The 15159-nt window shown below is 30.3% G+C and overlaps 2 protein-coding genes across 2 annotated transcripts; both read right to left on the reverse strand.

Annotated features, from left to right (window-relative positions):
- Nucleotides 1-7730: 7730 nt before the first annotated feature.
- On the reverse strand, nucleotides 7731-10402 carry LOC113868193 (chlorophyll a-b binding protein CP26, chloroplastic). The gene is made up of 6 exons (XM_027503811.1): nucleotides 10111-10402; nucleotides 9756-9840; nucleotides 9585-9635; nucleotides 9367-9487; nucleotides 8772-8906; nucleotides 7731-8157 (listed from the first exon to the last, which is right to left on the reverse strand). The coding sequence occupies exons 1-6, from the start codon at nucleotides 10328-10330 to the stop codon at nucleotides 7897-7899; spliced, it is 873 nt and encodes a 290-aa protein (XP_027359612.1). The 5' UTR covers nucleotides 10331-10402; the 3' UTR covers nucleotides 7731-7896.
- A 1155-nt stretch (nucleotides 10403-11557) lies between these two features.
- On the reverse strand, nucleotides 11558-14705 carry LOC113868194 (ATP-dependent RNA helicase glh-2). The gene is made up of 3 exons (XM_027503812.1): nucleotides 14513-14705; nucleotides 12750-12924; nucleotides 11558-11755 (listed from the first exon to the last, which is right to left on the reverse strand). Exons 1-3 carry the CDS (start codon nucleotides 14643-14645, stop codon nucleotides 11662-11664), a joined length of 402 nt encoding a protein of 133 aa, XP_027359613.1. The 5' UTR covers nucleotides 14646-14705; the 3' UTR covers nucleotides 11558-11661.
- Nucleotides 14706-15159: the final 454 nt, after the last annotated feature.

Raw genomic sequence — 15159 nt, forward strand, 5'->3', positions numbered from 1 at the left:
TATAAAAATAAATTAAAAGTTGCTATTTGATATTTATGGTTAAAAATGGTCAAAAGTTGCTAACGATGATTTAAACAAAATAGTATATGTACATAATTTTTCCAGAGATCTTATTTTTTATAATTAAAAAAATATAAAAAGTCCTCTAAATTTAAATTATATTTTGTTATATGCATTCATAAAGGAAATATATGAATACAAAAGTGGTACATTAATATATATAACTATGATTTATTAATAATTAATATTATTGACATCTAATGATCTTGCTGAATAAAAAGTAAAAATATAAAAGTTGAAGTTCAAAATTGGTCAAACCACGATTATTGGGTCTGGTTCAGTAGTCAGTACTGAGTGAGCATAGAACCGTACTCTTAACTTAACTTCACAAGACTACTTTTTGTCCAATTAAAAATGTTAAAAAACTATTTTTCAAACTACTTTTTATTTTATCTTATGTTAATAAATGTTTAGGTTTTGGGTGTACTGATATAAATATTTAATAATAAGTAGTGAATATTTTATATTTTTTACATAATTTATTAATTTTTCTTTCAATAATTAATGTTTAGATAGAATTTTAAAAAAATAATTTTTATTATATTTTTGAAGAGGGAATGTAATATAAGAAATCAATTTAAACAAGAGATAATATTATATACCAAAATATAAAATTTTGAGAGAATTATAAAAGTATAATACTAAAAATGGTCAATGACAATTTCTAAAATAATTTTTTTAATTAAATTTTTTAATTTTTATATTTTTAAAAAAACATCAATAATAATTTTTTATTTCCATATTTTAAATTTTTTAAAAATCTTATATTTTGAAATATATATTAAAAAAGGCATGTTATGTAGTCATAATATCAGTGACGAAAATCAACTGAGGTAATTAATTTGTCTTGTTTATGGGTCCCACTCTAATAATCGAGCTACTTCTGCCACGTGGGTCGTAGTGTGCGTAAGAAGCACGCGCCTCTCAGGCACGTGGATAAATCTTCTTGGCGGTGGGCACAGATTCCCTCGTATAACCAACACTTTCAAATTCAAACTTGGCTACAATCCTCTGTTCTCTGTTCTATCGTAACTTAGTCAAAATGAAAAAAAAAATCCTCACATATATATTACTTTAATTAACTATATTTTAAAAAAAAGCATAAATATATTTTTGAAAAAGAGCACAAAGTAGTAAGAAAAGATTAATTTTAGATAAAATTTAAATACAATATCATAAGTATTTTTAAAATTAAAATTTAGTAGACTAACTAATAGAATAAAAATTAAGATATATATATATATATATATATTTTAGTCATTTAAAATATACTATTTTATGTAAATTTAAAAAATTAAATTAATAATTTTTAAATATAAAAATCAAATAAAAAATTCATAAAAACTAAATTTTAATAAATTAATTAAATCTAAAAATTATTATTAAAGATAAACACTAAATTTAAAGAAAGAAAAAAAAAATCCTTTAATTTGATTGGCCGTAGCTGATAAATTAAAATTCAAATGAAGTTAATATTTTAAAGCCAAGTAACCTGAAAAGTCAGTTTTCACAAAGCACTTTTTTTTTCTGCTTTTCTGGGTCTCCCCATTTGTGCTGTTCCAGAGGTTGCTGACACCCCTTCACAGTGCTTGCCTATAACATAGCTTCTCTCTCTCTTTCATTTCTTATAACAAAATAATACTCTTTATAATTTTGTATTTTTCTATTAGCACCTTTCATCATTTTGTTCAAGATATTGGATTATTACGAGGATTCCTTTAATTTAAATCATTCACATTATTTCCATTTTGTCCAATTGTTAATATAAATAAAATATCCACAGATCTTTTGTTTTATTTCATTGCCCAATTGGCAGCATGGTCTAAAATTAAATAATATTTTGAAACTTTGAATCATTTCAGCTTTTGAATAATGCAAAACCAAATAACAAAATATATATAATAAGACAAACATGAAATACTTATAATGTAGATAACTGTCAAATTGGATGAAACAATTAATTTGGAAGATAGCAAATAAAAAAATGCCAAATATAATAATTAGACCACCACTGCATGCACAACTTATTGATCATGGACATAAAAGTAATTCAAGAAATGGGCATTTTAAAAATTCAAGAGATAAGTGAATAAAAAAATGTGAAATTGCTTATTCGGTTGTTACAAAGTCACACTTGATGTGATTATTAGCATGTTCAGATTATGGGTAGTGTTAAAATTTATTTTTAATATTATATAAATTTTATCAAAAATTATAAAAATATTATATTAGAAGTGGAAAAAGTGTGACTTATATACATTCTTGTCAAATTTAATAAATTCTAGACAATAACAAAATATTTTTAGTAATTTTTTTATTTAATTTTGATTGGGTATAAATTTATATATATAATATTTTTACATGTATTCAAACATACACTAGGATACACATACACGATACAAGATGTGTGTATACACAATACAATACAAAGATAAATGAATAATAAATTTTAAAAAATGTAAAACACAAAATAATTACAATATAATGCATAAAATTCATTTAAAAATTAAAAAAATAGATAGAATCTGTGTTTTAAAATGCTTATGAATGATCATAGACTAAAAACTATTAAAAATCATTGTGGTATTTCAACTAATATTAGTACAAAGTTTTAAAAAGTATAAAAATACTCTAAAAACATCTGAAGTATTATGACACGTTTATGTTACAGCACAGCTATCATATAGAAATAAATAACCATGGTTCTTATGCTATGATTAATCTGACAAGGATAAATGATGATCATGCAACTTAACATTATCCTTAAATATGTGAAGGAAACACAATAATCCAACTGGTAGGACAAGACCATAAGTCCACAATACAACTAACATTTGGTTAAGACTTAAGAAGAATATGGAAAGATTGTACAAAAAGAAGGTTGATAGAGTAATCCTATGTCATTACCAATAAAATATTCATATATTATATGAGAAATCTCAAATGGTTTTGCACCTTTCTTCTTTGTCCTTGTGCTGAAGCAGCACATATTCCCTTGCAAAGATTAGCTGTCCTGGATTAGCCTTTTTGAGATTGGAGCATAATGTGAATGTCCTGGTAAGGTTAACAAGAGCCTTAAGTTAATAATAGACACCCAAAAAGAAGGTTTTGGCATAACATATAAAAAATGTAGAATGCAGCTTTTGAGGCCTTGGATTTGGTATAGCTTGGAATCCTAGACATGCCCTATCCCAATTAGATCAGTAGTGGGTGTTGTTTGTGCATGAAGCCTTAGAATCGTTGTACCCACTTCAGGTGTACAAACTCAGAGATCTATAAATTTTAAATGTGGCTGCAAAGGATGTAGCATTAAGGCAAAGTTTAAATATATTTTTGAATTTATGTATGTAACCATTTTCTAGTTTGGCTGTTATATACTAACATGAAAGTTTTAGTTTAATATTTATATATAATTATTTAAAAATTAATTTTCATTATTTATTGTTATTATAGTACTGATTTAGTTGATTTTTTAGTATCCCAAACTCTTATGAGCTCTTGATGTATTCTTCAAACTAACAAGTAAAGTGAGCATTGGTGCCTCGAGCAAAAAAATGGTGGGAGTTTATAAAAGCATTTCAACGTTTAAGTTAACAATACTACAATTAATTATAACAGTTGTATTTTAACAAGGCATTTGTATTTTATATACATTTGAGTATATTTAACTTTGATACAATTAATTATAAATTATTATACATAAATACGTATATATATATATATTGAAAAGTGTATAGAAATTTTTTTAACTATAAAACAAAGGAGTCTGAACATTGAATGTGTCCCCACCTCATTTTACATTACTGTCATCCTATCAGTACCTCTTCTAACTCTAATAATTCTGAGTTTTCTATGCATCTTTCTTTCATTTTTTTTTATTTAGTTTTACTTTTTATGGTTGTAGAAAATTTACCTCAGATTATTCTTTGCCACTTTTTTTATGCTCTGCACAGACATGAAGCATCCCTTTCTTGTATGAACAAAATGCCATGCATCACTTTTTTCACACACTTTTCATGGTATGCTAGGAAGAATGTTAGGCCATTCTGTCATTTTAAGAAAAGAAGAATAAACATGGGTTTCTCCTTCTTCTTTTTTTTTTTCCTTTTATAAATTTCCATTTTCTCTTGAAACAATATTAGCTTCATTAAATGAACTGCAATTTGATTAGAAGCATAATACTGTTCTTCTCAACCTCTATTATTATTTATTTTTTTAATGTATAACTTGAACACAATTAAAAATCTATCTATAATAATTTTTCATGAAAATTACACAATTTAATTCATTAAAAATCACATAATAACATTAAATACTATTTTTAAAAATAAAATCTTACTTATTGATTTCCTGTGCATGTACAAGTTGAAAAATTAAATTAAATTCCATAATCTTCTTTCCAACTAACTTAAGCAGCCCCATAATGATGGAGATTAATCAATAGAAAGCATGGATTTGATTGTGAGGTCATGTGGCTGAAAATTATTCCCCACCATTCTCTCATTTGTGTTGGGTAGTGATGGAACAACCACCTACAGATAAGGGAAGAAACATACCTGTAAAATAATTATGATGGTACTAACACTGAAATTGCAGTCTCATGTGGTGCTGACATCTACTATATCATTTTTCCCCCTACACATGCTGTGATTTGTAATTCAAAAATTTTGCATCATTATTGATACCAAGTGAAAAATTATGGCCACCTCTGATCCAATTCTCTTTGCTGGATTGGTTATTCTATTTTCTTGAAGCATGACAAATTGCATGATCTAGAGTTGTCTTAATTGGAGAAGGTTTCTTGGAAGTTTTCCTTTGTCTATGAAGAGCCATTGCATGTGTGGAATGTTGTGCATACCACTAAACAAAGTGACTCTTTTAGGATGCTATTGCATGGGTCAACATCAACCTGAAGAGCATCTCCTTTTTATGATAGAATATGCAGAAAGCTTAGATTGCCATACACATATTGCATTAGAAGAAAAGTGTGAAAAAGAAAAGGATAAAAAAATACAAAGGAAAAACAACCAAGATTCCAAGCATAAAGCTGTAAATGATGGCGATGGACCCAAGGATCTAACTTATGTAATAAAATTATAATTGCCTTTATCCCATGCCATAGTAGGGATAAATAAATACCATATGCTAAAAGAAGGTCTTATGTTATGTTGGGTCATTATATTATTTTGAAACATTATTTCCTATCTGACTAGTTTATTATGCAAACTCGTTCAAGAGAGAATTCAATAAAATTAGCTTTAAAACTAACCGACTTGTGTTTAATCAGAAGTTTAATTTGTTTCTTTGTATGCAAATGTTCTTACTAACATAGAAAGAATTATTTATTAAGAAAATCCATAATATGATAGAAATTAAAACAAAAAAGTTAGAATTGATTGGTTTAGAAGGGGCAACTCCAACCAAAGATTTATTCAGTGGAGAAAAAGAAACTTCACCATGGAAATCCACCAGCAAATGCCCACATGCTGGAAAAGGAACATCATGTGCAATTTTTAATTTAACTTTTTAAAGAAAATAATAGTTTATGCTTACTATTTATTTTTTAAAAGAAGTTAAAAACTGTGCAGTTCATGCACTGCTCACAAAATACTAAGCCTTATGTATTAGGCTTGGAGCCAATACTCAACCCAAAAACCAATTTATGTAGGATTTTGTTAACGTCTATATTTAGAATTGAGTTTAAGTATTTAAAAGTGATAAATTTTTATTATAAAAAATAAATTTATTGATGATTTTTATTAAAAAAGAACAAATTCACTGCATTAAAATTATAAAACTATAATAAAAAATATTTAGTCGCAGAACCTACATTTAAAAGCCTAAAAGGCAACAAAAATTGGCACAAAGGCCCAAACAGAACAACTCTAGGATGCAGTGCTACTAGATTTACTTTATTAAAAATATTTTTTAATAAAATTTTACTGTTATTGATTCCTTAAATTTAACTTTTTAAAAGCTGAAGTTAATATTTTTCACTTTGTATTACAGGCATGCCTTGTTTCTGGATGCCATAGTTGGAACCCCAGAATTGGGTTAAAGCCTTTTATTTTTGTCAATGATCAAAGCCTGGTTTTCATACATGTACCTTATTTGTGTGGGCTTTTGGACTGGGCCTTAAAAATAAACATTCTGGACCAAAATACCAATAGTAATAATGATAAAGTTATTTTAAAATGATTTTTTTTCTGTAAAATATGTAAACAAGCACGTATCTATTCATCAAGGGTATGATGATTTTAAATCAATAAAATTAATTAAATAAAAAATAGTATTTCTTTTATATTTTATAAACAAAAATCACTTTAGAGAATCGTTTCTCACAAAAAAGAATTTAACTTGACAACAAAATGCGTAGCCATGCATTTAATGGGTGAAGAGAAAATTCATTTAGTCCAAGCCTCTCTGATTCATGGACCAGTGGGGGGAGCGTAAGAAATGATAATATATGACAGTGGTTAGATAAGAATAAGATACAATAAGGGTGTGTTAAAATCTTATTTTATTTTATATTTAATGTATACTAAGATAATAAATTAGATATATAGCTATGATATCATGTTAATTTCTAACTCAAACCTTCTCACAAGATAAAATTTATGACCAAAGAGAACAATAGAATAAGCTCATGGGATAAACTTATATGCTATTTATTCAACAATCTATAAAAGAGGACAGAAAAAAAATCTTATCATATTATCTTATTTTGGCTGCCAAACAAATTATTTTATTAGTATAATTATATTTGTTAATTAAGAGATATAATATTAAAAATTAATCTTCTAATCAATAATTATAATTATGCTTTATTGTTTGAAGTGTGCTCCTTTTAGAAACTAGACTCTCAATCGTTTATCAGTTTTTTTTTTACAACAGAAAAAAACTGTGGAGAGCTACTATTGGCTCGCTTAATTTTGTCCCAAATGTGTTAAATCCTTTGTATCATTGAACGATAAGCCTTAAATAGTAACTACTCATGAAAAATATCTCCCCTCCCACCATATCATAAGCTTGAGTCAGATTGTTGGGAATTAATTGCTGAGCCTTCCATATGATTTGCAACAAATTATTGGCACAAAAGTGTAAAATTTATTTAACAAGTCCTAAGTTAATGATTTTGAATAAATATATTATTTCCTGGCAACAAAAAGTTTTGCTTTTGTTCTGAATTTTTATTTTACTGTCAAATGATGTCTATGTTGGTCTACCAATCATTGACTGATCTGCTTCTATGATTTAGGTGGTTTTAGCCAACAATTTATTTAATAAACTTTTATTATATGAGAGCTTATATTATAATTTTAACAATCAAACTTATTGAAATAAACTAAAAATAACTTAGGAAAGTCATAAGTTATTTTTTTAAGTTCAAATAACTTCTTTATATGCTCTTCCAAATACACCCTTAATCCAAATTATTTGCAAAGTTATAGTTTAAACATGTACAGCGAACCTTCAACATCTTGTCTAGGAAAAAATCCCATACAACTATGAAGGATTGACTATGACTTTGGCATTCAAGCAGGGAACTTCATTTACTATGTCCCAGTTGAAATAACTCAAGCACTATACAGTATTAAGTTCAGAATTAAGAATTTGTTCTATTTAGTGTTTTGTGGTACTATGAATTTATTTGATTGAACAAAGAAAAATTAGAAGAAATTTAAGAATGTAAAATTCAAATTATAGGCCACAGTACTCATGCTCTATAAGTCAAGAGTAAGTTGAGTTGTAAGGAACTAAGCCCAATGCCTTAATAATATCTGAGTGATATGTATTATACATTCAAGATTGGAGAAAAACATGAAGATGATTGATTCAGAGAGTTGGAGCTCTCTCAGCAGTTCCAGCAATCACAGTGAGCAAGTTGTTGCCAAATGGGTCACTGAGATGTTTTGCAAGGTTCTCAACAGGACCTTCTCCAGTGACATATGCTTGGAAGTAGAAACCAAGCATGGCAAACATAGCAAGTCTACCATTCTTAATTTCCTTCACCTTTAGTAGTGCAGCTTGGTCTGGATCATTTGCAAGCCCCAATGGATCAAATGGACCACCTGGATGAAGTTTGTCTTCAAAATTCTGCTCAGAATAGGTCTCAATTAGTGAATCACCTGATTATACTAGTATTTGGAGGAGCGTTCATGCTCCACAAACGCGGGAAAAAATCATGTTTGGTTGTTGATTCCTATAATCAAGTTTGTCCATCAAAGTACATTTAACTAAAGATGAATAAATGTAGCTTTTGCATTGTTATGAGAGTTTTATAGTAATAATGTGTTTGGATTGATGTCAAATCTACTTAAGTCGATCAATTTTAATACTACCAGTTATAGCTTTCAAGTTAAAATGTAGTTTAACATGATTTTATGGACTTTCCAAACATGCACTAAGCTTTACTACAAACTTAACTCTTGAGATAAAATTTCTAAACGTAAATCACTTCGCTTCAAACTCAATTTTACCCAAAATCAATTTTAAAAAGTCAAGACCGCCCAAAATTTGCTTGCAAGCACTCATTCAACACAACTTAGTGCCTTACAGTACACTTAATTCAGAAATAAAACAGTAATAAGATGGTTCAATTGAATAAATACTAGCCTTCTTTTTGTAATAATCCTTATGTTATAGGAAAAGTTGAGAAAAATCTATTAACAATGACTGCTAATAATATTCAAATTGAGAAATTTACTTACCAGGCCATTAATAATTCTATAGTACTCTGCACCTCCCAAAAGAACAACCTCAGCAATGACAGCAACGATAAGATTGATGGGGATTGGTTTGCCAAAGTAGTTCAACGTACCCCCATCAAGAAGTAGAGCTCCTGTCTGAATCAATTCCATAAAGAAATTTGATTTGGCTTAATGTAAACAATAGAATAACAAAAAAGATTTCTATGTGCTAAATTGAAAGGTTGAGAATTAGTCTAATAGAAATAAAAGTAGATTATTTTCACAATTATCCGGATTAGATTAAGACATGTTTAACAATGAACACTAAAGTTGAAGACGAGACAGGTAAAATAAAAAGGAAAGATACATTATACTCTCAAGTCTATTGAAGTTTGGACCATAATGGTCATAACACACAATAGAATTCAATTTTTCAGACTAGAGTTTCAAAATTTGCTCTAAACTTGAGTCTATCAGAGTTGTTTTGCTCATAGAAGAGAAACTGAAGAGTCTTGGATTAGTACTTGTAAGGCCTATTGAATTTCTTTTGTAGTGTGTCATGAAAAATGTCTTAGTGAACTTGACACGGTTAAAAGTTGTTATAAAGCAAGCAAACCTTGAACCAAACAGCCTCAGGACCACAGTTTGCTCCAAATTTGTTGAAGGCCTCAGGAATGATGAATCCAGCAGCACCAAGCATTGCCCATCTAGCATGAATCAACTCAAATGCCTGATATCTGCATTAGATCACCAATCACCCAACCCAACATTACAACACAACTAATGTAACATAACCACATACATGGAAATCTAGTTTGTGAGTGTTAGTCATACTTGGCAAAGTCTTCTGGCTTCTTGCTAAGACCAAATGGATCATAACCATAGCTGCATGGACACACATAACCAAATTAAGCCAAAACAAGAACCAAAAATTTCTCAAACACTGTTCAGTGGCTTGCATGTCAATATGAATTAGAGTGTTAGAAGAGAGGAGAAGCCACATACTCTCCAGGAACTTCTCCAGTCAAGTACTCCGGAATCTCAGATCGGTCCAAGAGACCTTCTGGCAAGAAGATCCTTCTGTCAGGACCTGCCAACAAATGAAACCAAAAAACTTTAGCAACTAGTTACGAGTTGTTTGATTTGAGAATTTTCTTTACTTTCTCTGTTTCCTTTACCAATCTTTAAAACAAGAAACGTAACAAAAATAAGGTAACATTTTGTACTTAAAAGTAAAAAACAAATGACAACAGAAAACATTTTCTAAAACCAACAGCCCCGTAGTTTTCTACCTTGAGTTACATTGTCAAAAGAACACAAGTTGAAGTAACGTAACAGTTGAAACACATAAAAGACTTACCATACCACTTGGCAAGCTCATCATTAGAAGGAGATACAGCAGCAGGTTTTTGCTTAGGAGGTGCTGCTTTCTTTTTGGAGAAAAGAGCCACAGTCTTGAAGGTGGCAGGACTAGAGGGAGATGGAGCTGGCCTTGTGGCACCACTGAAGTTGATGGGATTTCCAAGCATTTCTGACATACCAAGGGAAGCAGCAGCTGTAGAAGCTGCAAGGGAGGCCATGTTTTGGAAACCTCAAAACTCAGGTGAATGTGGTACTGATTCACAAGCAGGTGGATGAAGGATGGAGGGGTGAGAATATGGAGATACTATATGCATGGTTTTGGTGGATGTGGACATGCCACGTCAGATTCATGATCATGGTTTTTGATTGGTCTACCTGAGAAATGTGTAATCCAATGCAAGGATTTGATTGGTTAATGTGGGATATGTGAGAGATGACGGTAGCTCCTTAGCTGGTAGATTGCGTGGTTTTGGATAACTTGTTTTATCCTACAACCTCTTGTTGGACTTTTTTCTATCATCCATTTTCATTCCCTTTGCCTACATACGCAGCATAGAGATTAATTGGAGGCTTTTGGTTTTTTTGTAATTTTTTTCAGACTTGGTAGAAACAATAGCTACCACATAATTATCGTAACACTCACGTGATTTGTGGTAATAATGAAGTAAAAAAATTGTTTTATTTTGGGACCATTCTATGGGTGGACCTGTATTGTGATTGAATTTCAACAAGTGAACATGGACCACACCAAACTTCACAGATGAAGATTTTATTGAGACACAAGGTTTGCAACTTCAGCTGCCAAAGCAGCTACCCATTTGAACATGGTATCACCAGACATGGTCTTACAGTTGCAGCACCGTAATAAGTGCTTCCAAGTTGATCTACACATCCACGACAGTGCTTGTTCTTCAATGCCTGAATTCACATATTGATTTACTAAAACATTAAATGCATTTTAGAGTTTTTTAAAACACTCGCAATATATAAGAAAATGCAACCAATGTTAGCCTTTCTCCAATGTTGATGACAGAAGGCTTGTTTACAAATTTAACGTTTGTTTGCTTTCACATTCCTCATCTCCTAAACGCACATATTTTTAACATGCATTTAACTTGATAAAGAGCACGTTCAGAATCTCAACAAAATCACATCTTAATGTAAAAGTTATGGCATTAAAATGAATTCACATTTCAACAAATTTAACATGTTACGAGTCTTAGCACGAATTTATGGCTTTCAAAACGGGCCACCAAATATGTGCTAAGTAAAAATTGACGAAACCCCAGATAATTAGCTTGCAAGGCGTCACAAATTCTCTGGTTAGTTCACAAACTTCTGGTATTCAGATAATTTGTACCTCGGTTAAACAATTCCAGATCAGACCAAATAATACACGGGATGAATATTAATATTAAATTTTAGTATCACATATACTGCTATGAGTCTAAACATAATGAGATTGCCATGATATAGTAATTCAAAAGAAAATACTGGCAGAGGGTTAAATTTATACAATTATATATAAAAGAATTAACGGACCCTCCCGTTATCGTCTCCACTTGTCAATTTCTTTTGATGTTGCTCTGATAAGCTTTTTAGTATTAATGACAATGTCGTCCACAAGTGCAGTAATATCATCCCTGAAAATAACACAATATTCATATTACGTTAAAAATGAGATGAAATTTGACAAAAGCCACAGAACAATTTCGGATAAAAAAAGGCTTAAAGGTACACTTAGATACACAACTTAGGTAAACAAATGTTCAAATGGGTCATAAATAAGTTTTCAGTTCTAATAAATGTATTTTTAGAATTGGTCCCTTAAAAAAACTTGTCAATATTTAGTCCCAACATTTTATCGGAGTCTAAGAATTAGTTCATGTCATTAAAAAATTTTGTTAATATTTAATCTTTGACAAGGACTAATTTTTTACTCCTTTAAAAGGACTAATTTTTTACTCCTTTAAAATGTTAAGGACTAAATACTTACAATTTTTATTTTATTTTTGTAAAGACATCCAAAAATAATAACATTTTGTAAGAACCAAAAACTTATTTAACCCTATAAAAAAATCTTTCACGCAGTAAGATATGTCTGAAGGATAGTGAACGGAGCCAAATTCCATTATATCCACACATCATAACAGAGTTATCCTTTTATTTATTTATATAAGTAGTGGTCTGCTGTCATGTACCGAAAGATTTTTTTGGAACAAGCATAATGTCTAATCTAATCATATGAAGCAACAGACTGAAAGAATTTATACTCCTTAAACAGTAAGGTTGAAAGCTTTTTATATTACCAAAATTCTTAATGCAAAATAGTGGCTTTCTCTGATGGTCTCATTAAAAAATTCATAATGCCCAAGTTTAATAAACCTGTCAATCTAACCACATCCATTGAGCAGCTAATTGAACAAACAAAATTATACAATGAAGATTTCTAGAAATATAAAATATATTAGACAGAAAATTTTGTCACAAAAATATTGTTTCTTTTTCCTATGTGAACTTTTTTTAACATTTCTTTGTACAAATTTACATGGAAAAAAACTAAGTACAGGAATTTCATATTTTAGCAATAAAGGTAAAAGTATTAGCAAAATAAGGATGATCAGGAAATTTACTTACTCAGAAATGAGGTTTCCAGAATTACGAAAGGGATTTCCAACATTAGAGTATCTCTTGTACTCATCTTGTGCAATTCCCTTCCCCATACCATAACCAAACCCTAAACCAATACCACACCCAGCACCAAATCCAAATCCAACTTGCAAGCCAGGAATTCCAGGGCCAAAACCCACTCCTGAAGTTAAAAAAGAAAAACATTTTGCATAAGATTTTATGAAGCATAAAACCACCCAGGAAAGTTATTCAAACTTATAGGGATGATGATGACCCAGATCAGAAACATAAACTGTATCTCCTTGTTACAATAGAGCAAGGGATGATCCCAATAATTAGCAGCACATGAGAAAGGTATCTACAAGCCTACTGTCATGAAGACAAGAAATCAAGAGCAAGGTTGAAACAAGAAGTGGGAAAGTAGCACTACATCTGACTGCTGTTCTGTTTAAGATTTTAGATATATTTTCCGTTTTTCATCAATTATGCTAAGGAATGAACTGCCAAGTGTCAAAAGTTCAAAGAGATTTGTCCGAAGGCATAAGGCAGAGTAAGGATTTCAACAAAGTCAGATTTTACCACATGATAAACCCAATTATAAAGCACCAAAATTTACCTAAATTCAGTACAACTCAGGGAAATTTAATAGACATTACTACTAGAAAGGGCTTCAAAATTTTACAAATTGTGCTTTACCAATAATATGCACTGCCTTAGTTTGACACTCAGTCAACTTTTGGTCCAAGAGGCCCAACATAAATTGGATACAAATTGTGCCCAAAATCCCAAATAGAAAGGAGCAAAAGCTGAAAAGACAGTAAAACAGCTGAGGAATTGATGGAGACTCCCCTTCATCAATTTAAAGCTTATAACAATTTATTAGTCCCAGTCCCACCACTGTTTTCCAACATGTGCTGACCCCATTCAAGGACTAATTAACGGCAGCATCTACAAAAACAAAACTACAATTCAATTGTTAGTTCTTCCTTTTTCTCTCAGCTCATCACTCAGATTTCTCTCTCCTGGAAATCCTTCATCTACATTGGTTTTACTAACATCATTAATTACTAAAAGATAAAAATTTAAAATGATGCACCTTAACCAACACAGGCGACCTCAAATTCAACGGATTTTGAGATTTCAACTTTTTAAATCGGTAAACATGAACTTAAATGACAAACAAAGGTTTCTAATCTCACTCTCTTACATCTCTCTCTATCTCTCTCTCATATTTAAATTCTCTTACATTGTTGAGTAATACGACATGGTGATGTTGGAGAGGATCAGTGATTCAGTGGATCCTTATTTGATAAAAAAAATGTATATTTCTCTCTTTAACATAACTTCATCATAATCGTATTACCTGACAATGATACAATCACTAATCAGAAAGGATAAAAAATTCTCTCTCTCTCTCTCTCTCTCTCTCTATCTATCTGTGTGTGTTTGTGTGTGTGAAGAAGGGGGTAACTAAATTGATTTTGCACATACACTTCCCCATGCTAGAAAAACTACCAAGTCTATGAAACCTATTGGTTCATCCAAAGAAAGAGTTATGTCCCAATTTGCTCTTACCGCATCCAACAAAACCATCACATAACATAAAAACTATACAACACCCCCCATTAGTCAATACTAATTTTCTCACAACCACAGTCATCATCTACCATTTTATTGACTCTATGCAAGCATAAGCACACCGATAACTAAGAACGACGAAAAATTGAAACTTTGAATAAGTACTAGAATTTGGGGGTAGAAGAATGAACCTCCGAGAAGGCCAAGTCCGAAGCCGAGGCCGCAGCCGGCGCCGACACCGAAGGCGGGACCCACCTTGCCGATACCGTCGGAGCGAAGCACCGGAAGCTTCCACAGCAAACCCTTGTCGTCGTCGCCGTTCATCTTTCTATGGGATTTCACTTTAGAGCTTGTGTGTGTCTCTGAATGTGATAGAGAAAGAGAACAAGGAAATTCTAGAAGACACAACCCCTGATACAGCTCACTAATTAATCATTTATGAATAATAATATTTTATCAACGCTATTATGAATTTTAATTTCAAATTAGGAAAATTTTCCAATTACTCACTTTTCTTTTTAAAAAGGCAAAGTTTATGATTTTCAATTAATAAAAATGTAAGCACTTTGTCTTTTGTTGAAATTACTGTGCTATTTATTTCTAGATTTAATTGTATTTTTTAATCTAAACAAATTTGATATTAGATTTTGAATCTTTTTTTGGTAAAGAATCTTTTAAACTAAAGTGACTTAATACATTATTCAAAAATTAATATATTATTTTTTACGAATAATTATTCTAATTATATTTATTTAAAAATAAGGAAAATTAAGGGTCATCATTAATGAAGAATAAGTAAAACGAATATACCTGAAAAAACATAGATATAGATTTTTCT

Source organism: Abrus precatorius, unplaced genomic scaffold, assembly GCF_003935025.1.
Source record: "Abrus precatorius isolate BTA unplaced genomic scaffold, Abrus_2018 Scaffold5, whole genome shotgun sequence".
Lineage (NCBI taxonomy): Eukaryota > Viridiplantae > Streptophyta > Magnoliopsida > Fabales > Fabaceae > Abrus > Abrus precatorius.

Coding starts and splice junctions, on each gene's coding strand:
- LOC113868193 (XM_027503811.1), bottom strand. CDS start 10,330: ATGGCCTCCCTTGCAGCTTCTACAGCTGCTGCTTCCCTTGGTATGTCA. Junction 8,907..9,366: donor CTGAGGCTGTTTGGTTCAAG/GTTTGCTTGCTT, acceptor GAATTGATTCAG/ACAGGAGCTCTACTTCTTGA. Junction 8,158..8,771: donor ATAGAATTATTAATGGCCTG/GTAAGTAAATTT, acceptor TATTCTGAGCAG/AATTTTGAAGACAAACTTCA.
- LOC113868194 (XM_027503812.1), bottom strand. CDS start 14,645: ATGAACGGCGACGACGACAAGGGTTTGCTGTGGAAGCTTCCGGTGCTT. Junction 12,925..14,512: donor CGGACTTGGCCTTCTCGGAG/GTTCATTCTTCT, acceptor TTTTAACTTCAG/GAGTGGGTTTTGGCCCTGGA. Junction 11,756..12,749: donor TCTGGAAACCTCATTTCTGA/GTAAGTAAATTT, acceptor TGTTATTTTCAG/GGATGATATTACTGCACTTG.